General features: G+C 47.7%; 2 protein-coding genes across 3 annotated transcripts in view; one reads left to right on the top strand and one right to left on the bottom strand.

Annotated features, from left to right (window-relative positions):
- The window catches only part of IFT57 (intraflagellar transport 57), a 66,712-nt gene extending 47,046 nt beyond the window's left edge, over nucleotides 1-19,666 (bottom strand). Inside the window, exons 1-9 of the mRNA XM_075336573.1 lie at nucleotides 19,545-19,666; nucleotides 10,414-10,625; nucleotides 8,467-8,629; nucleotides 8,272-8,390; nucleotides 6,727-6,817; nucleotides 6,570-6,641; nucleotides 4,835-4,957; nucleotides 4,675-4,746; nucleotides 2,677-2,808 (exon numbers count right to left, since the gene is read on the bottom strand). Of these exons, the coding sequence (XP_075192688.1) occupies nucleotides 2,677-2,808; nucleotides 4,675-4,746; nucleotides 4,835-4,957; nucleotides 6,570-6,641; nucleotides 6,727-6,817; nucleotides 8,272-8,390; nucleotides 8,467-8,629; nucleotides 10,414-10,568 (927 nt within the window). The 5' untranslated portion in view covers nucleotides 10,569-10,625; nucleotides 19,545-19,666. The remainder of the gene's footprint in view (nucleotides 1-2,676; nucleotides 2,809-4,674; nucleotides 4,747-4,834; nucleotides 4,958-6,569; nucleotides 6,642-6,726; nucleotides 6,818-8,271; nucleotides 8,391-8,466; nucleotides 8,630-10,413; nucleotides 10,626-19,544) is intronic.
- The window catches only part of HHLA2 (HHLA2 member of B7 family), a 176,295-nt gene that overhangs the window by 124,339 nt on the left and 24,261 nt on the right, over nucleotides 1-27,695 (top strand). The window lies entirely within an intron of this gene.

The raw sequence follows: 27,695 nt of genomic DNA, 5'->3' as shown, positions 1-27,695 counted from the left end.
CCTGGACAGGGGGAGCAGGGGGGTCTACATGAGCCGAGGGGCCCACTAGTGACCGAGGCTCCGGCTGAGCAAGCGAAACAGGGGTCGAGCATTGCTCACAGTGAGGGTAGGTGGAACCCGCAGGTAACATAGCCCCACAAGAGGTACAGGCCGCAAAAAAACCCTGTGCCTTAACAGCTTTGCTCCTTGTGGACGACATGCTGTTGTCTCCTAGGAGAATGATCACTGAGGGTATATGGGCAAAAAAGGGTATACAGCCCGACCGAACAGAAATATATATATAAATACGTATCTATTCCGGCACCCTAGGGGGACCAGCACCGGGTGACCGGTGTGGCTTACCGACCGCTAAAAAGCGGAGTGTGTGTCCTCCAGATTCCCTGCTTTAGGTCCCCCGGAGCTGCAGAGCTCTTCACTGAGAATCCTCCACCGGCAGAATGCCAAAAAATGGCTGCCGGAGCTCTCAAGGGAGGAGTGGAGCCGTGGGCGGCGCCAGGAAAGTGCGGGAATCTGGGGTCCCCACAGTGATCAGTGAGGGGGGAGGAAACATGCAGGATGGTCCGGCCCTCACATCCGACGTCAGGTCGGCAGTCCCGCCCTTACCCCTGACAGGCAGGCCCGGGGGCGGGATTTTTGCGACTAGGCCGCGATGAAGCCGGGGACTAAATTTGAGACCGCGTCCGACAAGCAGGCATGGTCGGCGCGGAAGTCCGCCGGCCTTCTCAATTCAGCAGCTGCCGCAGCGTCCGGGAAGAAGGTGCGCTCCCTGCACAGTCCCCTATGGGGACACAGAGTACCTTAGAGTTGCAGGGCCCGGTCCCTGAGGTTGAATAGACTCCGGTCCGGCAGATTCCCACAGGGGCTGCGGAGGGAGCACGGTCCCAGTAAATGGATGACCGCTCAGGATCCCACTTCTCCCAGAGCCGCTAAGGGATGGTGAAGGAGACGGCATGAGGCTCCGGCCTTTTTTACCCGCAATGGGTACCTCAACCTTAACAACACCGCCGACGTAGTGGGGTGAGAAGGGAACATGCCGGGGGCCCCGTGGGGGCCCTCTTTTCTTCCAACCGACATAACTAATATGAGAATGCATGAGTGGATGTGTGCCTCCTTCCACACAAAGCATAAAACTGAGGAGCCCGTGATCCACGGGAGGGTGTATAGGCAGAGGGGAGGGGTTACACTTTTTTAAGTGTAATACTTTGTGTGGCCTCCGGAGGCAGAAGCTATACACCCAATTGTCTGGGTCTCCCAATGGAGCGACAAAGAAAGTTTCATCATCATTTAAGAAGATCTTTTACCAGTTTGAACATATAAGATAGCCACATCATGGGATAGAGACTGTAATGCCGAGTAATAAATATTTTTCATTTTTCTAATTTCTCCTCTCCATTGCTGAAATAATAGCTTGCAAAAATTAGGCTTTAATTTATGATCAGAGATACCAGGCATTTTTTTTTTTTGCTGAGGGTGTGTATTTCTTCCCCTGCATGAGGTTGACCAATCACAAGCAGGTGAGAAAACAAATCTGAACAATCAAGGTTTCTCAGCGTGAGACATGTACTGACAGACAGTATGCTTTCCTCACTGACCTCACTGCAGAGCTGTTTGTGAATACAAATTGCTTGGAGCAGAACAGAGTTGTGTGGTCTGAACCAAAATTAATTTTCATCTTCAATGCCAAGCAATTTAATGCCATAAACTAATCTACTTTCTAATATACTTTAAAAATCCCCTACCGTTCACTAACTTCACTATCTCACTGATACTTTATATATTTTTTTTACCACTTCCTATTTTGATGACGCTTCATTTGAGAATCTGAATGCATGCTGTGATACTCAAATGAAGCATCATCAGGCTGCATAAGCTGCTGTCACTGCTGCAGCCTCTTTCCCCTTCCTGCAACCAAGTGTCGTCAGTGATGCCTGCTTCAGAAGCTGGGCTACTCCCTGCTCTGCTGAGCATGCATCAATTCTGAAGGATGCTCAGTAGACTCTTCACTTGAGGCGATGCACTGATAGTGCGCTCTCCTGCCAGCTCATTACTTCTGATCAAAACCAGCAACAGGGTAATGTCATTGTGCTATTGCCAACCAAAGCATCCTCAGTAGAGCAGTAACTAGCCTACCCCCTGAAACAGGTGTTTCTTTGAGCCAGGGAGGAGGCAGAAAAATAAGTATTAAAAAAACAAAAAAATAAAAACAAAGTATTTAGAGCAGTGAGGGAATTTTTAATTAAGGCATATTAGAAAATAGCTTACATTATAGCATTAAATAGAAATTAATTTAAAATGAAAATTAATTTGTGCTTCGGACCATCCCCTTTAACAATTCTTTCATCTCATGACAGTCAGTGTGGGGGGAAGGGGCAATACAGCAGAGCTGAGAGCACTGAGTGAGGAAAGCTGGCTGCGAGAAGTGTTTGTAATGAGACACAGCTCTGCTGTATAGTCTCACCAGAATACTGGCGCCTCCGTAATGGGATTATCAAAGTGATAACCTAAAATCAACTCAACAGAGAGGAGAAATTAAAACATAAGAACAGCCTTTTATTAAGCTCTGCAGCCACTTTCATGATGTGTGCAGTTTAACATGCTCAAACTGGTGAAAAGTGCTCTTTATGGCCTTATCAGGCATGGGCATTGATGAGTTAATAGATCATTTAATAGTATTACCTCACTCAGTTGGGCTTGTGCAGCTCGATATTCTTGGATCAAGGGGTCTAGCTGGCTGTTGATATACTTCTCACGACTGCCCACCTTCTCCAAAGTCTTGCTCACTTCACTATGAAGCTTGTCCAGATGTCCCTGGAAATACAATGTAACCAGTCAGTGGGCTTTACTTTAGTAAAAAAGTCTGCAGGGGATAAAAAAATCAACGAGACAATCCACTGCAAATGAGGAATAGCATTATAGGGGTCTACGAGGAAGAGCATTATAGGCGTCAAATAGAGATAAGCGGTAATTTTGGGAAGGCAAATACAGGAAGGCTAGAATAACCAGTGTCAGCGTTACAAATCCTTGTGAGAGGAGAATAGACACGTGAACATAACTGTACAAGATGTAGTTGCTGTGCTCCGGCAACATCTGAGAACTTCTGTCCACCACCAGTTACAGCTGGGTGTCACACCCCTTCCGATCAGATTATTTGCTTGTCCTATAGATAGGTCATCTATAAAAAAAATTTGGGGGCTAACCCCTTTAAGCATTCTGATTGGATTGACACCTATGTGCTTTTCTGTCTTGTCACCAATTTCTATTGTGATAAGGGAATCTCAAAAGGCATCACTGAGATAATCCGCTCTTGGAGCAGTTCATCAGTTTTTACACTAGGAAACTGGCACAAAATATTTGGAGCGAAGTTGCACAACAATTTGGGGACTTTTGGGGTTTTTAGGTAACTGTGAAGCAGCTCCGTCAAAACTGGAGGAGCTGGAGAGGGGCCAAGGCATGGCTACGCCTGACTGTCCCCCATTCAGCTAAAGTGCTGGTGTTTTTTTTATGGCAGAAATGCTGCTCCGATCCATTCCTGGGGAGCAGCACACCACTAAGAAATGTGATGAAGTCACTGGTGTCCACTTTTTATTGACTTCAACAACTCATACTCCTGCGAGCCCTTCATTAAGGCTGGTCTGTGCAATGACAGACTTAAGGGCGCTCTACACGCTGTGAGATCGATATCGCTAGCGAGCTTACCCGCCCCCGTCGGTTGTACGTCACGGGCAAATCGCTGCCCGTGGCGCACAACATCGCTTACACCCGTCACACACACTTACCTGCCTAGCGACGTCGCTGTGGCCGGCAAACCGCCTCCTTTCTAAGGGGTCAGTTCATGCGGCGTCACAGCGATGTCACACGGCAGCTGTCCTATAGAAGCAGAGGGGCAGAGATTAGCGGGACGTAACATCCTGCCCACCTCCTTCCTTCCTCGTTGCCGGTGGAGGCAGGTAAGGAGTTGTTCATCGTTCCTGCTGTGTCACACATAGTGATTTGTGCTGCCGCAGGGACGACAAACAACCTCGCTACTGACCAGACGAATTTTGGTAAATGAACGATGTCTCACAGACCAACGATTTTAACCTCTTTTGCGATCGTTTAAGGTCGCTCCTAAGTGTCACACGCTGCGATGTCGCTAACAACGCCGGATGTGCGTCACAAACACCGTGACCCCGACGATATATCGGTAGCGATGTCGCAGCATGTAAATGGCCCTTTAATGAATCAGCCCCCAAGTGTTTGTAACTTCTGTCTCCCCTCGGACGGCCACACCTTCACACCAGAGGCTTCCAGAGTTGCAAACCTTTTTGAAATAACATCATTCAGCCCCACTATGAATGTAATATCCATTCTAGTAAAAAGAGTTAAATGTACATAAAGTCATGAATATGCTTCTAGGACGCTTGTTATATTTGTGTGGCTCAACAGGTTAACAATAGTGGAAAGGAACCAAGACATTGTGACCCATGTGCCAGTGATTGGTAGGGTCTCATCTACTTCACCTAGAGAGCTGTTCATACATTATTTTATGGCTAAAAAACAAACATTTTGCAGATGCTACGTATGAAAACTTTATTTAAAGGGATTATTTCATCTCTGACAACACCAAGGTAGCTGATCCCAGCTTTGAGCACTGCTATCCATTAGCTTTTTACTCCGCAGGAAAGCCAGTCTCACCTTTGTCTCGCTTAAGGATGTTTCCATGCCGTCTTTGTGTTGATGCATTTGATCCACGTGAGCTCTCCAGTCCTAAAATTAAAAAACAAAAATATTTCAACTTTTCAAAGAATTTTCGTACGGACGATTAGTAAAACTGTAGCCATTTCTAGGAGCGCACCTTATTGTCAGTTCTGACGGTGACCTTTAGCTGGGGAAGGACCCGCTCCACCTCGAGGTACCACTCTGCTGCGTCAGTGTTGGATTCCAAAATCTCTCCGGGCTTAGAGGATTCACCGGCGATCTGAGGAAGACAAGAGACAACTATTCTCCAGTAACGAGTAATGCACACTGTGCGGTGACATATTTCTAGCTTTGTTGGTCAATTTATATGCAAAGTATGGCTATAATAATAAGCAATGTGCGTAACACAGCAGGTAAAATGGAAGATCACACAGAGCCCAGTGCAATCTGTGACCTCCTGGGCACCGATCGTCTCTTTCCAGTGGCTAACCCTGCTGGCTAATGAGTATCTGGCTAGGGGATGTCTGACGTAGACCGTAAATACTTCTATTACAACTAAATCCCATGTCTGGAGCATCTTTTCTTAGAACTCTGAGACACATTGTTCCTCTGTAACTCATCCTACAAAATCCTGACTAAACTGACATCTGGGTGACATGTTCCTTGTCACAGACTAATGCTGAAACACATATAATTTTTATTGTTCCACAGATAGAGCTCCGTGAGGACTTGTTGGCCGTGTGGCAAGCTGCAGTTTTATTGGTACCAGTATGCTGTGAATACAATGTTTGGATCACTTGTTATTACAGCGACTGAAGGGCAGCAGTTCTGGCATCTTGATTACCTTTTTCACTTACGCCACTTACAGAATTGGTTAATTAGTTTTACATTTACAAAAATCAGAATGTTATGATAGGGACAATACCAAACATTGTCTATACAAATACCACATAATCTTTAGATTTTCTTTAAATTTTATAATGGAAAATTGAGGATTTCAGTTTTTTTTTTATTATTATTATTTTTTAGCTCCTCAGCTGCGAACACGCACAAGTGAGATCCGCCATACATAGACGGTGGACGCCAGGACAGGGTTTAATATATGGAATACTGTTACCTACCATAGCAGACATATCAGGAATGGGCCCTTATTGGGGAGCAAAGGCTTTATCGAAAAAAAAAATGTTAACACCTGAAGAGTCAGTTCTGTTCATGAAAAGCAATAATTTCACCTCCTATACCATCCAATTATACATGGAAAGTTATAAAACATTGATTTAGGTATAATTATACTATAACCAATCTACACAGCTCTACTCCAGCAGATTTTTAAATCCCTTTGTTAGGATCATGTGTGTGAGTGAGTGTAATGTATGTACTCACAGTCACCGGTGGCAGTCTTCACCGTTTTTCAGCCCCGGTCCAACAACGTGGAGTCACATGCTCACCGGTAGACATCTTCACCATTTTTCAGCCCTGCTCCGACAACATGGCTGCAGTTTTGACCATCCAAATCATACAGTGGTTGCTGTGTGAAACGGAGGTCATGATTTTATATCTTCTCAATGCAAATTTATGGGAATTCAGAATGCAGTGCAGTAGCCTATAGACTCATATTGACAAAAGTGACTTCTGCAACACACAGTGATCCGGTGGCTTGAAAATCCATTAGTGGTGCTGCAGCGGCCAGAGCGGGGCTGAAAACAAAAGGAGATGCCGACTGGTGATAATGTAACTACACTCACTAACAAAGTGATCAAATAAAAAGGACTTTAGTGATTAAAGATTTCTCACCACCTATGTTCTAAGAGAAAGACATCAGTACAGAAGAAGTATGTAAGGCCACAAACCATGGATGACATACTTCCCTAATGTGAAATAAAGCTTCTTACCAGTTTGCTAGTTTGTGCCTTAAGAACATTTAAATCTATGAACTGTTCCTCATCATTGTCCGAATCCTCTTCCTAAAAAAAACACAATAAGAAAACAAATCATTGTCATAAACGAGACATGCAACAATGTGAACAGTACTAATAGCACAGAACGTACCACAACTTCATCTTCAATCTTATTTAATGTCAACTCTGCGTCGTCTTCCGCTACTACTTCTTCATCCAGTTCCTCTGAGGGGTAGGTTGGTCTGAAATGATCCAAAAGTAAAACATTTCCAGAATTTCTTTAAAAACTGGTTTATATATTTGTTGAGAATTTTCCTTGACCTCCATCTTACCGTTTACTACCCCGGCAGGCATGCCTAAGTACGCTGTAATAGTAGCTGTCACCAAACAAATGCTGACGGGAAGAAGACTGCGATCACCAGCCACAGTCTACTGATATCCGTGATGGGAAAAAACTCTGATCCTGGCTGTTAAACCACTTTGATGCCATAATCAATACTGATCACAACACTTATAGGGTGAAGATAAAAATAGTACTTCCCCTGTGACACTGTGAAGCTTGATAAAAGTCTGCGGGGCTGTCCTATGACAATGCCTTTATGTGCATTGCTCTGTTGTTAAAGGGGTGGTTCACCCATATTTTTTTATTGTCTAGATCGATATTATATTGAGAAACAATGTTTCTCTCAAATACCTTGTGTTGGCAATAGTGCCTGTGAGAGGCGCTATTGCAGACCGCTGTTCCCCGTCCAGTGACGTACCCGTCAAATGCTGCCACGTCACATCCGTGCAGCCGGCTACAGTCTTCCAGACTCTGAGCTGTGAGCGGTGTTTCACTGCTGTCACAGCCCATTTGCTCCCCCTTCCCTCCTCCTCCCTCCTAGCACAGCACGGCGCGTCTCCTGCTCCTCCTCTCTCCTCCCTCCTCGCAGAACGCTGCAAGCAAGAGACGTGCTGTGAGGGAGGAGGGAGGAGGAGCAGGGAGCAGATGGGCTCAGAATGCAGCCAGCTGCACGGATGTGACGAGGCCGCATTGGACGGGTACGTCACTGGACGGGGAGCAGCGGTCTGCAATAGCGCCTCTCACAGGCACTATTGACAACACAAGGTATTTGAGAGAAACATTGTTTCTCAATATAATATCGATCTAGACAATAAAAAATATGGGTGAACCACCCCTTTAAAGAGATCATGGGAAATGTATCAAAGGGGCTGTCAGGGCGACATAGCCTGGTAAATAATTTCACAACTTATTGATGTCCTGCACTTCTACCAGAATCACTCTTTCTTATAAAAGGAGAATATGGCACTATATGAGGAACTACTGATAGTTCTGCTTCACAACATAAGACGTAACGGCTCCAAACCATAATAAGTAGCGGCTCCATATTGTAAAGGGGATTTCTGGTTTCAGAAAACCTCTTAACCCCCATCTGCAATGCTTAAAAAATAAATAAATAATAATAAATATATATACTGTGAGATATATATATATATATATATTATATATATACACACACACACACGCTATACTCATCCTCCCCAGATGTCACGTCAGCACTGCACAGGCTGAGCGGTGCAGAGATAGCGCTGGACCTGGGGAGGGTGAGTAAAGCCTAGTAAGTATTTTTAAACTTACTGCAGCCAGGAGACGGGTTTTAAGAAATCGGAAAAAAACGCTTTGAAACAATCTTACCTCTTCCATGTGAAGTCTATATGCTTTAAGGCGGTCTCTGCTAAGAAGTCGAGGACATAGCACACTTGTTCTCCATAGCCTGCCTTCAGTTTAGAGGGGGGAAAATCTGCGGTACCACCCTAAGGAAAACAACATATACCCTGATGACTTCTGCATGCTGATTTACACCCCATAAGAAAACACTTTGAAACTTACAAATGAACGCAGCTCTGCAAGAATCTTGGAAATGACGGCATTTGGATCGTCGTATTCTTGGGGTTGTTCTAAATAGCGGCCAGCTTTATTTATAAGCCACGCGGCAAGAGTGCTGAACATGTAGAACTGCTCCCCGGGATTGGTTGGTACTGCGAAATATAACCTATTAAGAGAACGTTAGAAAACACATTATATTTCCGCTGCACATGGAGGCGGCACAATACAATATGGCAGGAGGCTTAGAGAAAGGGGACAGTCAAAACATCCACTTAATAACAGACCTAGCGATGTTGCTGCGCATGCGCTCCCCCGGGACGAATTGCGGCGAAGCGCCACGCGGTTGTCCAGGTAACGCGTCCCTGGCACTGCGCGTGCACTCGTTGTCATAGCGGCGGGGCGTTGCCTGACGATCTCACGTCCGACATCTGGCCGCCTCCTTGCAACAGCTGAACGCCACTCCACATTAAACAGAGGGGTATATAACTCCAGTCATTTTACACTGGCCCTGTGCCTCTTCATCTTGAAAGAGCAGCCTCGATGAAGTCCAGGTTGTTATCTGGGGAGGGGGGGGGGTTTCCAGACTGGGTACGCTTTCTGCATCCCTTCTCCTAAGGTAATCAATTGTCCACTGACTCGTGGTTTCCTAGTTTATCTTACACCATGACACCTATGTCATTGTGATGGAATTCCTTACCTGGGACTATCATTTGCACTTATGGTCCAACCCCCATTATATTGAGAGTTGGTGTGTGCAGAAATTGATATCATTCCCTCTTCTGGAATCATTCTTCAGATTTATGGCAGCGATTTCCAGAGTTATTTTGTAATCTTTCATCTTTATACCCTTTTAATATCAATTTACAATATTTTTTTCATCCTCTGTATTTTGGGAATTTTGTATCATCTGACAACTTTCTTGGAGAATCTGTTCTGTCATTATGAATGTAATATATCCTCCAGATAATTCTTTATGGTGATGTTTTATCTGTTTTTAATATTGTCTTCAATTGTGGTTTTCCAATAAAAAATAAATAATTTTTCTATGACTTGCACATATACTCTTTGTTCTCCTTTTTTTGTTTAATGGTATGTTTCTTGCAGATGTTCTTCATGTAACCCATCCTACTGCGTGTCCTCTGAAATCTAGGATGGTTTACACACTTAAATAGGTAGCGGCGGCCATCTTCAAAAATCTTTAATAGCTAGATAAGGAGAAAATGGAAATGAAGTGTGACTTCTATCCGCACTGCTGAAATTGGCCTTTTTCCCGATGAAGAGGTTGGAAAACCATGAAACGTGTAGAAAATAAACCAGAAGAATCATCTGTGTCTCCTGCATCCGTTCACCGGCCAATTTCAGCAGTACAGATAGAAGTCACACTTCATTTCCATTTTCTCCTGTTTAACCCCTCGTGTGTCCTGCAGCAGCTGACGTACTTTTGAAGTGTTGTGTGCTACACAACCAAATCCGGTGAGCACATTCCCCTCATCTATAGCCCATTGTACTACAGTGTTACCCTATTGTGCTTTTTTGGCTCCTCAGCCTTTTTTCTTGCGCATGCGCTAAATACATTATACCTTATTGCTAAATGGTATTTGGATAATGTTTACTATTTAAATGTACTGTATTCAATTTCTGGAGAGCCTTTTATCTGCCGAGTGAGGGGAATCAGTAGTAAACGTTGCACCCGGCACAGTCTGTAATTGGACAGCAGTTCAGTCTAGTGACCATATTATCAACAATCTTCTGCTCAGCGCAGCCTTCAGTGGTGCTCAGAAGATAAGCTGATAGAGAACGCAGATTTCTAGAGTATTATCAAACCCTTGATGACTCTCCAGCATAGTGACCATTTAGGAACATCTTTCAGTGACAGATGAACTTTGGCATAAAAGAACAATACTCTAACATAAAAACGAAGACTGGCTGGTATTTCTACACCGCACTTACCGGGATATTGGCCTCATATTGTGCTTCCTCAGTAAATCCTCTTCATAATCAAGCAGCTTCAGTTTCTCCAGCAAATCCTCCATGAGGATGAAAACCTGGAAGGCGGCTCCAGGGCCCCGCTCGTCTTCCTCCATTCTCCTTCCATCTTCAGTCATTTCAGTTCCGACTCCACAGACCTTTCACTTGAAACAACGGAAGTAACCGCCAGTCACCTTGAAGACAGTAATTTATACCAGTGATAGCTCCCATTGCCTTAGGCTAGGTTCACATTTCCGTCAGCTTGTATCAGTCACAATCCGCGGCTCTGGTAAACAACAGAATCCGTTTGGCGGAGTCCGTTGTTCCCATATACTTGTATGAGCGGCGGAATGTGACTGATGACGCTGCGTTGCATCCTCCGCCTGACTGACCGGCGGGCGGCAGGAGCGCAGCATGTAGCGTTTTTTGAGCAGTGGAATCCTTTCGCTCTCATTAGCCGGCTGCCGGGAGATCATCTGTTCGCTCTCAAAAGCCGGCGGCCGGCTATTGTGAACAATCAGCTGATCGTTCTCTCTCTCACGTTTTACAACGGAGTCCGACAATGAATTCTTATTCTTGTTATCCGTTGTACAACGCATCAGTCACAAGCGTCAAGCAACACATGTGACTATGCATATAGTGGCACAACTGATGCGACGGATCCTGCAAAACAACAGAATCTGCTTTTTTTTTACAGTTTTACCGGCGGCAGACTATTGTGAACGATCAGCTGATCACCCGGCTGCCGGGACATCACCTGAGCGCTCTCAAAAGCCGGCTGCCGGGCGATTAGCTGACCGTTCGGCCACCGAGACACAAATCAAAGTTTCTGTGATTGAAAAAAAAAAAAAAGAAGATGAGCATGCGCAGTGAAAAAATAAAGGACTCCGCCGCTCAGAAAACGCTACATGCTGCGTTTCCTCCGCCCGACGGTAACCGACAAAACATCTGATGTGCCGCCGGGCGGATGCAATGCAAGACCATCGGTTGCAATCCGCCCTTAATAGAAGCCTATGAGGAATAAACGGATTCCTGCAACGGTTACCGTAATTCCTCAAGGTGGCGGATTGCAACGGTTGCCGCACAACGCAAGTGTGAAACTAGCCTAAGAATGAGCTGGTGACACTATGTAATGTGTGAGAGCAGATCTCAGCGACACCAGACCATTTCTTCATCTCTAGACATGACTGACACAAACAGAGGATTCCCTGCACCAGCAGGTTCCATAAACTCTCTACATAGTGTGTATGTGGGAAGTTCTATTACTTGTGTAGTGTCGGACATAGGTGGCATGGGCCAACCAGTAACACTGCCTCCGGGGGCTCACCAGGAAATATCACATCACCCTCATGCACAAATGCACCTGGTCTTCTAAATAGTAATAAACTGGGAAGTCTGTTAAATTAATTATGAGATGTTGAATCAAGTGCGTTGTGCCAACTATTGCTCATAAGAAGCATTTGAGGGCAACTCCTGTATAGAAGCCCACTGGGGGATTCACCTGCTTCCTTGTGGGTCAGTCCGTGCATGCTTGTATAGGCAAGGGTGGCGGGCGGCTCAGTGGATGAGGCTCTCTAGCCTACAGACAGCTGATCCTAGTGATGGCAGCCATAGGAGCCTAGCTATGACAGGCCTCGGCACTATTAGAGATGAGGGCCATGGGTGTATGTGTTCCGATCGGCATGGCTTGGAGCTCTCCTAATGAGACAGGCTCTAACCCTTCCCCATGCTGTGGCTCCCTCGAGCCTTGCTACCTATGTAGTTGTCCCCTAGCACGGTTTCCAGCAGTTCATGCAGAAAGAGAAAAGACCAAAGTGGCGCCCATTTCTGCAACGCCGCTCAGGGAGAGTTATTGGTAAATGATACTTTACGATGTTGCGCTAGCACAATGCTAAGCGGCTGAGAATTGAACACGAACTGCACAGGGTTAAAGGGGTTGTTCATTACTCGGAGCCAACTCTGGGCGGCAGATCTATAATCGCAGGACATCAGCTATACACGAATGTACTGGTATGTAGATCATAGTATTCTACAGGAGGAACGGGGCTGATCTGCGGTCCGACTTATATTAGGTGTCAAGTCTGAACTTGATTATGGGTGATCTGTCAGGTACCTGCGGTCACGAGATGTTGTCAATTAGCTGTAAAGAGATCACAAGTGACCTATAATGAGGTATAGGCTGGGGCTGCACAAGACCATGAAGCCGGTTATTGCACATCCGCATCGAATCAGACCGGTCACATTTTGCGACTCAAATATCTTTAAAAAAAAACCAAAAACCTTACCAACGCGACATAAATGTACAGTTAGGTCCAGAAATATTTGGACAGTGACACAATTTTCGCGAGTTGGGCTCTGCATGCCACCACATTGGATTTGAAATGAAACCTCTACAACAGAATTCAAGTGCAGATTGTAACGTTTAATTTGAAGGTTTGAACAAAAATATCTGATAGAAATTGTAGGAATTGTACACATTTCTTTACAAACACTCCACATTTTAGGAGGTCAAAAGTAATTGGACAAATAAACCAAACCCAAACAAAATATTTTTATTTTCAATATTTTGTTGCGAATCCTTTGGAGGCAATCACTGCCTTAAGTCTGGAACCCATGGACATCACCAAACGCTGGGTTTCCTCCTTCTTAATGCTTTGCCAGGCCTTTACAGCCGCAGCCTTCAGGTCTTGCTTGTTTGTGGGTCTTTCCGCCTTAAGTCTGGATTTGAGCAAGTGAAATGCATGCTCAATTGGGTTAAGATCTGGTGATTGACTTGGCCATTGCAGAATGTTCCACTTTTTTGCACTCATGAACTCCTGGGTAGCTTTGGCTGTATGCTTGGGGTCATTGTCCATCTGTACTATGAAGCGCCGTCCGATCAACTTTGCGGCATTTGGCTGAATCTGGGCTGAAAGTATATCCCGGTACACTTCAGAATTCATCCGGCTACTCTTGTCTGCTGTTATGTCATCAATAAACACAAGTGACCCAGTGCCATTGAAAGCCATGCATGCCCATGCCATCACGTTGCCTCCACCATGTTTTACAGAGGATGTGGTGTGCCTTGGATCATGTGCCGTTCCCTTTCTTCTCCAAACTTTTTTCTTCCCATCATTCTGGTACAGATTGATCTTTGTCTCATCTGTCCATAGAATACTTTTCCAGAACTGAGCTGGCTTCATGAGGTGTTTTTCAGCAAATTTAACTCTGGCCTGTCTATTTTTGGAATTGATGAATGGTTTGCATCTAGATGTGAACCCTTTGTATTTACTTTCATGGAGTCTTCTCTTTACTGTTGACTTAGAGACAGATACACCTACTTCACTGAGAGTGTTCTGGACTTCAGTTGATGTTGTGAACGGGTTCTTCTTCACCAAAGAAAGTATGCGGCGATCATCCACCACTGTTGTCATCCGTGGACGCCCAGGCCTTTTTGAGTTCCCAAACTCACCAGTCAATTCCTTTTTTCTCAGAATGTACCCGACTGTTGATTTTGCTACTCCAAGCATGTCTGCTATCTCTCTGATGGATTTTTTCTTTTTTTTTCAGCCTCAGGATGTTCTGCTTCACCTCAATTGAGAGTTCCTTAGACCGCATGTTGTCTGGTCACAGCAACAGCTTCCAAATGCAAAACCACACACCTGTAATCAACCCCAGACCTTTTAACTACTTCATTGATTACAGGTTAACGAGGGAGACGCCTTCAGAGTTAATTGCAGCCCTTAAGGGTGCTTTACACGCTGCGACATCGCTAATGCGGAGTCGTTGGGGTCACGGAATTTGTGACGCACATCCGGCCGCATTAGCGATGCCGTTGCGTGTGACACCGATAAACGATTTTGCATCGTTGCAAAAACGTGCAAAATCGCTAATCGGCGACATGGGGGTCCATTCTTAAAAATCGTTACTGCAGCAGTAACGAAGTTGTTCCTCGTTCCTGCGGCAGCACACATCGCTGCGTGTGACGCCGCAGGAACGAGGAAGCTCCCCTTACCTGCCTCCCGGTTGCTATGCAGAAGGAAGGAGGTGGGCGGGATGTTACGTCCCGCTCATCTTTGCCCCTCCGCTGCTATTGGGCGGCGGTTCAGTGACGTTTCAGTGACGTCGCTGTGACGCCGCACGGACCGCCCCCTTAGAAAGGAGGCGGTTCGCCGGTCACAGCGACGTCGCCGGACAGGTAAGTATGTGTGACGGCTCTGGGCGATGTTGTGCGGCACGGGCAGCGATATGCACGTGTCGCGCAACAGATGGGGGCGGGTACCCACACTAGCGATATCGGGACCGATATCGCAGTGTGTAAAGTAGCCTTTAGAGTCCCTTGTCCAATTACTTTTGGTCCCTTGAAAAGAGGACGCTATGCATTACAGAGCTATGATTCCTAAACCCTTTCTCTGATTTGGATGTGAAAACTCTCATATTGCAGCTGGGAGTGTGCACTTTCAGCCCATATTATATATATAATTGTATTTCTGAACATGTTTTTGTAAACAGCTAAAATAACAAAACTTGTGTCACTGTCCAAATTTTTCTGGCCCTAACTGTATGTCACACACCGGGTGCTAGAGTACGGAGCAGGCCCAGGAGCTGGCATCATGCCCAGCAAACGCAGGCTGTGTTGTACAGCCAGGAACTACATATCCCAGTATTAAACGGACTGTCACCAGGATTTTGCTCCCCTATCTAAGAGCTGCATAATGTAGAGACAGAGACCCTGATTCCAGCGATGTGTCACTTACTGAGCTGTTTGCTGTCAATTTGATAAAATCAATGTTTCCTCTGCTGAAGATCTAGCAGTTAGGCCGGTTTCAGATGTCAGTGTTTCAGGTCCGTGTGACATCCGTTAGCAGCACGGATGCCACACGTACCCATGTTATTCTATGGTGTTACTCACACGGTCATGTTTTCACACACGCACCGTGTGGCTCCTCGTGGCCCCACACGCACACTGAGACATGTCGGTAATTTCTCTGGCAGCACGGGTGTCACACGGATCACACACAGATGTGATCCGTGTGACATCAATCTGACACGTACCGGAGAAAACACGGGTCTTTTGAATAAAAATATTTTTTATTTTCACCTGTATCCAGCGATGCTGTCTCCGGCTCCTGACCCCCGCTCATTATATTCATTGATCATTCACTGCACTGAGGAGCTGGAAGCCGGAGCAGCGCTGGGGACAGGTGACTATCCAGCAGTGTGTGTGTGTGTGTATATTTTATATATATATATTATATATATATATATATATATATATATATATATATATATATAGTGAGGACCTAGAAGCCGGAAGGGACAGCGCCAGGGACAGCATCCTGGAGAACAGCATTGCCATTGCCGGTGACAAGTGAGTATTCAACAAGCAGTGTGTGCAGTGACATCCAGGAGGTCATTATAGTTCCCAATGAACTCTGATGAACCCGTGAAGTTACCATCCTGACATCCGTTGTAGAGCAGGTGTTTTATCAGGATGTCATCAAAGTTCATTGGGAACTCCTATGACCTCCTGGACGTCCCTGCACACACACTGCTTGCTGGATACTCACCTGTCACTAGTGATGCTGTCCCCGCGATGCTCCGGCTTCCAGGTCCTCAGTGCGGTGAATAATCAATGAATATAATGAGCGGCGGTCAGAAGCCGGAGACAGCAGAGCCGAAGAAAACAGCACTGGATACAGGTAAATATAGAAAATATTTTTATTTGAGACACACGTTTTCTCCGGTACCTGTCACACATACAACATACGCATGAACATAACCATTTGTGTGGCTTGTACCTGATTAAACACGGACGTCTGAAATCAGCTTTAGGCCCCCTTCACACGTCCGTGATACACGTGCGTGTTTGTTCCGTTTCCGTATATACCGGAGACACGGCCAAACGTGCACCAATGTTAATCTATGATTGTGGTCACACGTCCGTTATTTCATTATGTCCGTGTGTGCGTGTCCGTGATCCGTATGTGTTTGCGTTTGGCACGGATGCATGTCCGTTATCTGCACGGAGCACGCACACGTGGACACAATGAAAGTCTATGGGTATGTGCACACACGTTAGTAAACATGTATGCATCTACCTATAGTCCGTGTCCGTTTGGTGTTTTTATTTCTAGTGATGTCGGCTATTCTTTCTATTTCTGTGTATGTCGGCAATCTCCCTGAGTCCGTCGGTCGGTCTCTCTGTCTGTCTGTCCCTCTCTCACAGTCTGTCGGTCAGTTCCCCCCCCTCTCTCATACTCACCGATCCCCGGCGCGGCGCTGCACGGCATTCACACTGCTCCGGCGGCTTTTACTATTTTGAAAAAGCCGGCCCGTCATTAAACAATATCGTATTCTCTGCTTTCCCCGCCCACAGGCGCCTATGATTGGTTGCAGTGAGACACGCCCCCACGCTGAGTGACAGGTGTCTCACTGCACCCAATCACAGCAGCCGGTGGGCGGGTCTATACTGTGCAGTAAAATAAATAAATAAATAATTTAAAAAAACGGCGTGCGGTCCCCCCCCCCAATTTTAATGCCAGCCAGATAAAGCCATACGGCTGAAGGCTGGTATTCTCAGGATAGGGAGCTCAACAATATCAGTCAGCAGCCGCCTAGAATTGCCGCATACATTAGATGCGACAGTTCTGGGACAGTACCCGGCTCTTCCCGATTTGCCCTGGTGCTTTGGCAAATCGGGGTAATAAGGAGTTAATGGCAGCCCATAGCTGACAATAAGTCCTAGATTAATCATGTCAGGCGTCTCCCCGAGATTCCTTCCATGATTAATCTGTAAGTTACTGTAAATAAACACACACACCAGAAAAATCCTTTATTAGAAATAAAAAACACAAACATATACCCTGGTTCAACAATTTAATCAGCCCGAAAAAGCCCTCCATGTCCGGCGTCATCCAGGATGGTCCAGCGTCGCTTCCAGCTCTGCTGCATGAAGGTGACAGGAGCAGCAGAAGACACCGCCGCTCCTGACACCTCCACGTGGCAAATGAAGACAGCCGCGCGATCAGCTGAGCTGTCACTGAGGTTACCCGCTGTCACTGGATCCAGCGTTGACAGCGGGTAACCTCAGTGACAGCTCAGCTGATCGCGCTATTCCCTTCATTAGCCGCGTGGAGCTGTCAGGAGCGGCGGTGTCTTCTGCAGCTCCTGTCACCTCAATGCAGCAGAGCTGGAAGCGACGCTGGACCATCCTGGATTACGCCGGACATGGAGGGCTTTTTCGGGCTGATTAAATTGTTGAACCAGGGTATATGTTTGTGTTTTTTATTTCTAATAAAGGATTTTTTCGGGTGTGTGTGTGTTTATTTACTGTCACTTACAGATTAATCATGAAAGGAATCTCGGGGAGACGCCTGACATGATTAATCTAGGATTTAGTGGCAGCTATGGGCTGCCATTAACTCCTTATTACCCCGATTTGCCAACGCACCAGGGCAAATCGGGAAGAGCCGGGTACTGTCCCAGAACTGTCGCATCTAATGTATGCGGCAATTCTGGGCGGCTGCTGACTGATATTGTTAGGCTGGGGGGCTCCCCATAACGTGGAGCTCCCCATCCTGAGAATACCAGCCTTCAGCCGTATGGCTTTATCTGGCTGGTATTGAAATTGGGGGGGACCGCACACCGTTTTTTTTAATTATTTATTTATTTTACTGCACAGTATAGACACGCCCACCGGCTGCTGTGATTGGGTGCAGTGAGACACCTGTCACTCAGCGTGGGGGCGTGTCTCACTGCAACCAATCATAGGCACCGGTGGGTGGGGAAAGCAGGGAATACGAGATTGTTTAATGAGCGGCCGGCTTTTTCAAAATAGTAAAAGCCGCCGCAGCAGTGTGAATGCCGTGCAGCGCCGCGCCGGGGATCGGTGAGTATGAGAGAGGAAAGGGGGGGGACACTTCAGTCACTCGGGGGATTAGCGGTCACAGGTGAATCCTTCACAGGTGACCGCTAATCAGTACTCGACACAGACAGAGCCGCGGTATGAGGATGAAGTCGGGTGAAGTTCACCCGAGTTCATTCTCATCGCGCAACTCTGTCTGCTGTCAGCCGACATTTATAAACGACATTGTGCATCACACACACGGACATTCCACACGGACATTCCACACGGACATTCCACGTACACATACACAAACATTCCACACGCACACACGGACGTTCTACACACAAACACGGCTAGCATACGCAATTCACACAGATGCCACACGGACCATAAAAACGGACACAAAAACGGGACACGGACCCGAAAAATGGCCCGTAACACACGTGCGTGTTTTTCACGGACGTGTGAAGGGGGCCTTATACAGAGCTCATGAATATACTGGACTACCTGGCAGCATGCTAAGTAGTCCTGTAATGCTAATCTACTGCTGATTAATTAGTGATTTTATCAAATCTAACTAAGCAGCCCAGTAAGTGACACATCGCTGGAATCAGGATCTCTGCCCCTACATTATGCTGCTCTCAGATTAGGTGGCAAAATCCTGGTGACAGATTTTATTTAATCTGAGCCGATCTCTGCTGCTATATTGTAAAAGCCGCTGTCCATCTCTGACAGAGACATGTAAAGGTGGTGGCCTCTGCTTCTTATTGACGGCCTATCCCAAGCACAGCCTTCAGAGCGGCTCGGTCCCGGGGGCTTATAAAGTATGTTCTACCCTGAAATACCGCAGATCTGGGGGATGGGAGATGGTACAGCCCGTGCCCCATACACACTGCCTGGGGACCGGTCCCATGTATTAGTGGGGGGCTCCTCGTACTTTGGTGATGGCTGATCACGTCTGGTCATCTGCATGTTCCTAGGTGACATAAAGTGACTGATCGCCCTGCACACACTAGATCGCCTTCATTAGAGAATAATAACAATAGTTTGTAGTTATATAGCGCCAACGTAATCTGCAGCCCTGTACAATTCAGAATGACAGGAGGCTGGTGATGTACGTTCCCTTTACTACTGCACTTATGTACGATGGGGAGAGACACCAGGAATCCGTCTCATTGTATAAGTCCGATCTACAGCCAGCTTTATACGAAGAGCCCGAGCGGGATATACACGGCCCTCCCCGGTAACAGGAAGATATACACTGCAGCCGTAAACTGAGACTCACCGAGCACGGTCAGGACGCCGCAGTCCCCGCTTCTCCAGCGCATCAGCTATCGTTACTTTCTTCTCTAGGCAACCGCGCGATGACGTCATGTAGTGCGACGCTCTCTGTGTCAGGTGACTGCGCCTCCATGTTTAGCGCTGGCAGTGGAATAGTATGGATTGGAAGAGACAGAGTGAGGGATGTAGGGCAGGAAAGCCCACAAAGGGCCTGAACCTGCTGCAGTGTGCCAGCTGTGTGTGCAGAGCCTGCTGCAGTGTGTCAGCTGTGTGTGCAGAGCCTGCTGCAGTGTGCCAGCTGTGTGTGCAGAGCCTGCTGCAGTGTGTCAGCTGTGTGTGCAGAGCCTGCTGCAGTGTGCCAGCTGTGTGTGCAGAGCCTGCTGCAGTGTGTCAGCTGTGTGTGCAGAGCCTGCTGCAGTGTGTCAGCTGTGTGTGCAGAGCCTGCTGCAGTGTGTCAGCTGTGTGTGCAGAGCCTGCTGCAGTGTGTCAGCTGTGTGTGCAGAGCCTGCTGCAGTGTGTCAGCTGTGTGCGCAGAGCCTGCTGCAGTGTGCCAGCTGTGTGCGCAGAGCCTGCTGCAGTGTGTCAGCTGTGTGTGCAGAGTCTGCTGCAGTGTGCCAGCTGTGTGTGCAGTCTGCTGCAGTGTGCCAGCTGTGTGTGCAGAGTCTGCTGCAGTGTGTCAGCTGTGTGTGCAGAGCCTGCTGCAGTGTGTCAGCTGTGTGCGCAGAGTCTGCTGCAGTGTGTCAGCTGTGTGCGCAGAGCCTGCTGCAGTGTGTCAGCTGTGTGCGCAGAGTCTGCTGCAGTGTGTCAGCTGTGTGCGCAGAGTCTGCTGCAGTGTGTCAGCTGTGTGTGCAGAGCCTGCTGCAGTGTGCCAGCTGTGTGTGCAGAGTCTGCTGCAGTGTGCCAGCTGTGTGTGCAGAGTCTGCTGCAGTGTGCCAGCTGTGTGTGCAGAGTCTGCTGCAGTGTGCCAGCTGTGTGTGCAGAGTCTGCTGCAGTGTGCCAGCTGTGTGCGCAGAGTCTGCTGCAGCGTGTCGGCTGTGTGTGCAGAGTCTGCTGCAGTGTGTCGGCTGTGTGTGCAGAGCCTGCTGCAGTGTGCCAGCTGTGTGTGCAGAGTCTGCTGCAGTGTGCCAGCTGTGTGTGCAGAGTCTGCTGCAGTGTGCCAGCTGTGTGTGCAGAGTCTGCTGCAGTGTGCCAGCTGTGTGTGCAGAGTCTGCTGCAGTGTGCCAGCTGTGTGTGCAGAGTCTGCTGCAGTGTGCCAGCTGTGTGTGCAGAGCCTGCTGCAGTGTGTCAGCTGTGTGTGCAGAGTCTGCTGCAGTGTGCCAGCTGTGTGTGCAGAGCCTGCTGCAGTGTGTCAGCTGTGTGCGCAGAGTCTGCTGCAGCGTGCCAGCTGTGTGTCAGCTGTGTGCGCAGAGTCTGCTGCAGTGTGTCAGCTGTGTGCGCAGAGTCTGCTGCAGTGTGTCAGCTGTGTGTGCAGAGCCTGCTGCAGTGTGTCAGCTGTGTGTGCAGAGCCTGCTGCAGTGTGTCAGCTGTGTGCGCAGAGTCTGCTGCAGTGTGTCAGCTGTGTGCGCAGAGTCTGCTGCAGCGTGCCAGCTGTGTGCGCAGAGTCTGCTGCAGTGTGCCAGCTGTGTGTGCAGAGCCTGCTGCAGTGTGCCAGCTGTGTGTGCAGAGCCTGCTGCAGTGTGTCAGCTGTGTGTGCAGAGTCTGCTGCAGTGTGCCAGCTGTGTGTCAGCTGTGTGTGCAGAGTCTGCTGCAGCGTGTCGGCTGTGTGTGCAGAGTCTGCTGCAGTGTGTCAGCTGTGTGTGCAGAGCCTGCTGCAGTGTGTCAGCTGTGTGTGCAGAGCCTGCTGCAGTGTGTCAGCTGTGTGCGCAGAGTCTGCTGCAGCGTGTCAGCTGTGTGCGCAGAGTCTGCTGCAGCGTGCCAGCTGTGTGCGCAGAGTCTGCTGCAGTGTGCCAGCTGTGTGTGCAGAGTCTGCTGCAGTGTGCCAGCTGTGTGTGCAGAGTCTGCTGCAGTGTGCCAGCTGTGTGTGCAGAGTCTGCTGCAGTGTGCCAGCTGTGTGTGCAGAGTCTGCTGCAGTGTGCCAGCTGTGTGTGCAGAGTCTGCTGCAGTGTGCCAGCTGTGTGTGCAGAGTCTGCTGCAGTGTGCCAGCTGTGTGTGCAGAGTCTGCTGCAGTGTGCCAGCTGTGTGTGCAGAGTCTGCTGCAGTGTGCCAGCTGTGTGTTTAGAGTCTGCTGCAGTGTGCCAGCTGTGTGTGCAGAGTCTGCTGCAGTGTGCCAGCTGTGTGTGCAGAGTCTGCTGCAGTGTGTCAGCTATGTGTGCAGAGTCTGCTGCAGTGCGTCAGCTGTGTGTGCAGAGTCTGCTGCAGTGTGTCAGCTGTGTGTGCAGAGCCTGCTGCAGTGTGTCAGCTGTGTGTGCAGAACCTGCTGCAGTGTGTGTGTGTGCAGAGCCTGCTGCAGAGTGTCGGCTGTGTGTGCAGAGCCTGCTGCAGCGTGTCAGCTGTGTGCGCAGAGTCTGCTGCAGCGTGTCAGCTGTGTGTGCAGAGCCTGCTGCTGTGTGTCAGCTGTGCGCCGAGTCTGCTGCAGTGTGTCAGCTGTGTGTGCATAGTCTGCTGCAGTGTGTCAGCTGTGTGCGCAGAGTCTGCTGCTGTGTGCGCAGAGTCTGCTGCTGTGTGTCAGCTGTGTGTGCATAGTCTGCTGCAGTGTGTCAGCTGTGTGTGCATAGTCTGCTGCAGTGTGTCAGCTGTGTGTGCAGAGTCTGCTGCAGTGTGTCAGCTGTGTGTGCAGAGTCTGCTGCAGTGTGTCAGCTGTGTGTGCAGAGTCTGCTGCAGTGTGTCAGCTGTGTGTGCAGAGTCTGCTGCAGTGTGTCAGCTGTGTGTGCAGAGTCTGCTGCAGCGTGTCAGCTGTGTGCGCAGAGTCTGCTGCAGCGTGTCGGCTGTGTGTGCAGAGTCTGCTGCAGCGTGTCGGCTGTGTGTGCAGAGTCTGCTGCAGCGTGTCGGCTGTGTGTGCAGAGTCTGCTGCAGCGTGTCGGCTGTGTGTGCAGAGTCTGCTGCAGCGTGTCGGCTGTGTGTGCAGAGTCTGCTGCAGCGTGTCAGCTGTGTGCGCAGAGTCTGCTGCAGCGTGTTAGCTGTGTGCGCAGAGTCTGCTGCAGCGGTCTGCTGCAGCGTGTCAGCTGTGTGCGCAGTCTGCTGCAGTGTGCCAGCTGTGTGTGCAGAGTCTGCTGCAGTGTGTCAGCTGTGTGTGCAGAGCCTGCTGCAGTGTGTCAGCTGTGTGTGCAGAACCTGTTGCAGTGTGTGTGTGTGCAGAGCCTGCTGCAGAGTGTCGGCTGTGTGTGCAGAGCCTGCTGCAGCGTGTCGGCTGTGTGCGCAGAGTCTGCTGCAGTGTGTCAGCTGTGTGTGCAGAGCCTGCTGCTGTGTGTCAGCTGTGCACCGAGTCTGCTGCTGTGTGTCAGCTGTGTGTGCATAGTCTGCTGCAGTGTGTCAGCTGTGTGTGCAGAGTCTGCTGCAGTGTATCAGCTGTGTGTGCATAGTCTGCTGCAGTGTGTCAGCTGTGTGTGCATAGTCTGCTGCTGTGTGTCAGCTGTGCACCGAGTCTGCTGCTGTGTGTCAGCTGTGTGTGCAGAGTCTGCTGCAGTGTGTCAGCTGTGTGTGCAGAGTCTGCTGCAGTGTGTCAGCTGTGTGTGCAGAGTCTGCTGCTGTGTGTCAGCTGTGTGTGCAGAGTCTGCTGCAGTGTGTCAGCTGTGTGTGCATAGTCTGCTGCTGTGTGTCAGCTGTGCACCGAGTCTGCTGCTGTGTGTCAGCTGTGTGTGCATAGTCTGCTGCTGTGTGTCAGCTGTGCACCGAGTCTGCTGCTGTGTGTCAGCTGTGTGTGCAGAGTCTGCTGCAGTGTGTCAGCTGTGTGTGCAGAGTCTGCTGCAGTGTGTCAGCTGTGTGTGCAGAGTCTGCTGCAGTGTGTCAGCTGTGTGTGCAGAGTCTGCTGCAGTGTGTCAGCTGTGTGTGCAGAGTCTGCTGCTGTGTGTCAGCTGTGTGTGCAGAGTCTGCTGCTGTGTGTCAGCTGTGTGTGCAGAGTCTGCTGCTGTGTGTCAGCTGTGTGTGCAGAGTCTGCTGCAGTGTGTCAGCTGTGTGCGCAGAGGCTGCTGCAGTGTGTGTGCATAGTCTGCTGCTGTGTGTCAGCTGTGTGTGCAGAGCCTGCTGCAGTGTGTCAGCTGTGTGTGCAGAGTCTGCTGCAGTGTGTCAGCTGTGTGTGCAGAGTCTGCTGCAGTGTGTCAGCTGTGTGTGCAGAGTCTGCTGCAGTGTGTCAGCTGTGTGTGCAGAGGCTTCTGCAGTGTGTGTGCATAGTCTTCTGCTGTGTGTCAGCTGTGTGTGCAGAGCCTGCTGCAGCGTGTCGGCTGTGTGTGCAGAGTCTGCTGCAGTGTGTCAGCTGTGTGCGCAGAGGCTGCTGCAGTGTGTATGCAGAGTCTGCTGCAGCGTGTCGGCTGTGTGTGCAGAGTCTGCTGCAGTGTGTCAGCTGTGTGTGCAGAGTCTGCTGCTGTGTCAGCTGTGTGTGCAGAGGCTGCTGCAGTGTGTGTGCATAGTCTTCTGCTGTGTGTCAGCTGTGTGTGCAGAGTCTGCTGCAGTGTGTTAGCTGTGTGTGCTGTGCAGATAATAGAGGTCTTATACTATTTATTACTACAGGTTGTATATGATTTAGAGGTCATTGTATTGTTAATAGTGCAGAAGCAGTAAAAATGTATTTGTAACTGCTGACAGCAGGGCTAAATGGCAATACCATGGCTGCATCCTAGAGTCTACATTTTGCCCATAGTTTTGCACTTCGGGGCGGCTGCAGGGTTCTGGAGACACTTGGGTGCCAAGATTATCACTGACCTCCATGCACTCCAAGAGCTCTGAACATCTTATTTTCCAGCCAATAGCCGTATATAGGGTTTTTTTTTGTGTGGTACTAAGCTGTGGCTTTCGTCATTAAAAATTTTCGATCCATACAACTTTCTTATCTATTAATACCAGGTTTAGGGAAGTGGTGAGCAATTCTGCCATTTCATTTCTTTTTTTGTTTTGGCGTTCACCAGATGTGATAAATATATTGAATTTTATTAGTGCTTACAGTCCCACACACATCAGATTTGACAGTTCTTTATATTTTATACATTATTTACATTACACACCCCACCTCACCAACAAGGATCTTCACGTGATCAGATACGATTCTCCCCACGAGTATTTACTATTTCACTCTACATCTTGGGAGATAAAACCGGCCATAACTATAACTTCTGAAGAATTCCTGGTTCTCTGTGATCATCTACAAAAATGCCTATACTCCTAGCAACAAAAACGTAACTGGATCTTGGTGAATAGTTTGCACTTTATGACATCAAATTGTCCCTAATATTTCTGTTTGTTCCTCTCGGGGTTGGTTGGTAAATAGTAATGATATCCATACATGAAACATAATAGTCACACCTTAAAGAGAATCTTTCAGCAGGTTTTTGCCAACTGATCTGGGGCAGCATAATGTAGAGGCAGAGACCCTGAATCCAGTGATGTTTCACTTACTTGGCTACTTGTCTGTAAATGTAAGAGTGCGTTTTATGGAATAATGTGCAGTGTTAATGGTCTGCTGGTTGGCAACATTTTTCAGCAAGCGGTTGTTTAATAGCCAGTTTACACAAGCAGCCTCGGCTTCAGATGTGCACTTCAAATCAATCTGTCATGTTATTTTTCTATATTAAACTGCACCCAATATGTTTTTAAATGATACAATGTACATAACTATCTTTTTTTTTTAATTCTAAATATTTATCTTTTAAGACTTTCTATGCTTAGGTGAATGCAGAAAATACCTTACTTTTCAGTCATAGGGGCGGCACTTTTGCTGGGTCAGCCTCTGTCACTCAAATTCAGGCGTGAGTCTTTTTGAACTTAGTCATGCCCCCACATTGTATTTGATTACACCAAAGGTCCTTCACTAGCGCTTGTCTGCTGAGCTCCGCTATAGGGTGCTTTATACGCTGCGACATCGCTAGCGCTAGCTAGCAATATTGAGCGCGATAGCACCCTCCACCGTTGTATGTGCGATATTTTGTGATCGCTGCCGTAGTGAACATTATCGCTACGGCAGCATCACACGCACTTACCTTGTCAGGGGAGTCGCTGTAACCGCTGAACAATCCCTCCCTCAAGGGGGAGGTGCCTTCGGCGTCATAGCGACATCACTGCAGCGTCACTAAGCAGCCGGCCAATAGAAGCGGAGGGGCGGAGATGAGCGGGACGTAACATCCCGCCCACCTCCTTCCTTCCGCATTGCCGGTGGACGCAGGTAAGGGATGTTTGTCGTTCCAGCGGTGTCACACATAGCGATGTGTGATGCCGCAGGAATGACAAACAACATCGTACCTGCAGTAGCACCGATATTAAGCAAATGAACGACGTGTCAACGAGCAATGATTTTGCATTGATCGTCACTTATTTGTGTCACACGCTGTGATGTCGCTACCGGCGCCGGATGTGCGTCACTAACGACGTGACCCCGACGATATATCGGTAACGATGTCACAGCGTGTAAAGCACCCTTAAGACTTTTGACCATGACTGTGTGTGTATGTATATATATATATATATATATATATATATATATATATATATATATATATGTGTGTATGTATGTATGTATATGTGTGTGTGTGTGTGTGTGTGTGTATATATATATTATATATATATATATATATATATATATGTGTATGTATGTATGTATGTATATATGTATATATGTATATATATATATATATATATATATATTATTACTGTCATATGAAAAAGTTTGGGCACCCTTATTAATGTTAACCTTTTTTCTTTATAACAATTTGGGTTTTTGCAACAGCTATTTCAGTTTCATTTATCTAATAACTGATGGACTGAGTAATATTTCTGGATTGAAATGAGGTTTGTTGTACTAACAGAAAATGTGCAATCCGCATTTAAACAAAATTTGACCGGTGCAAAAGTATGGGCACCTCAACATAAAAGTGACATTAATATTTTGTAGATCCTCCTTTTGCAAAAATAACAGCCTCTAGTCGCTTCCTGTAGCTTTTAATGAGTTCCTGGATCCTGGATGAAGGTATATTTGACCATTCCTGTTTACAAAACAATTCCAGTTCAGTTGAGTTTGATGGTCGCCGAGCATGGACAGCCGCTTCAAATCATCCCACATGATGTTCAATGATATTCAGGTCTGGGGACTGGGATAGCCATTCCAGAACATTGTAATTGCTCCTCTGCATGAATGCCTGAGTAGATTTGGAGCGGTGTTTTGGATCATTGTCTTGCTGAAATATCCATCCCCTGCGTAACCTCAACTTCGTCACTGATTCTTGCACATTATTGTCAAGAATCTGCTGATACTGACTTGAATCCATGCGACCCTCAACTTTAACAAGATTCCCGGTGCCGGCATTGGCCACACAGCCCCAAAGCATGATGGAACCTCCACCAAATTTTACTGTGGGTAGCAAGTGCTTTTCTTGGAATGCCGTGTTTTTTTGCCTCCATGCATAATGCCTTTTTGTATGACCAAACAACTCAATCTTTGTTTCATCAGTCCACAGGACCTTCTTCCAAAATGTAACTGGCTTGTCCAAATGTGCTTTTGCATACCTCAGGCGACTCTGTTTGTGGCGTGCTTGCAGAAACGGCTTCCTTTGCATCACTCTCCCATACAGTTTCTCCTTGTGCAACGTGCGCTGTATTGTTGACCGATGCACATTGACACCATCTGCAGCAAGATGATGCTGCAGGTCTTTGGAGGTGGTCTGTGAAGTGTCCTTGACTGTTCTCACCATTCTTCTTCTCTGCCTTTCTGATATTTTTCTTGGCCTGCCACTTCTGGGCTTAACAAGAACTGTACCTGTGTTCTTCCATTTCCTTACTATGTTCCTCACAGTGGAAACTGACAGTTTAAATCTCTGAGACAACTTTTTGTATCCTTCCCCTGAACAACTATGTTGAATAATCTTTGTTTTCAGATCATTTGAGAGTTGTTTTGACGAGCCCATGATGCCACTCTTCATAGGAGATTCAAATAGGAGAACAACTTGCAAGTGGCTACCTTAAATACCTTTTCTCATGATTGGATACACCTGCCTATGAAGTTCAAAGCTCAATGAGA

This window comes from Anomaloglossus baeobatrachus, chromosome 2 (assembly GCF_048569485.1).
Source record: "Anomaloglossus baeobatrachus isolate aAnoBae1 chromosome 2, aAnoBae1.hap1, whole genome shotgun sequence".
Lineage (NCBI taxonomy): Eukaryota > Metazoa > Chordata > Amphibia > Anura > Aromobatidae > Anomaloglossus > Anomaloglossus baeobatrachus.
This window is presented reverse-complemented; position numbering and strand designations above follow the sequence as displayed.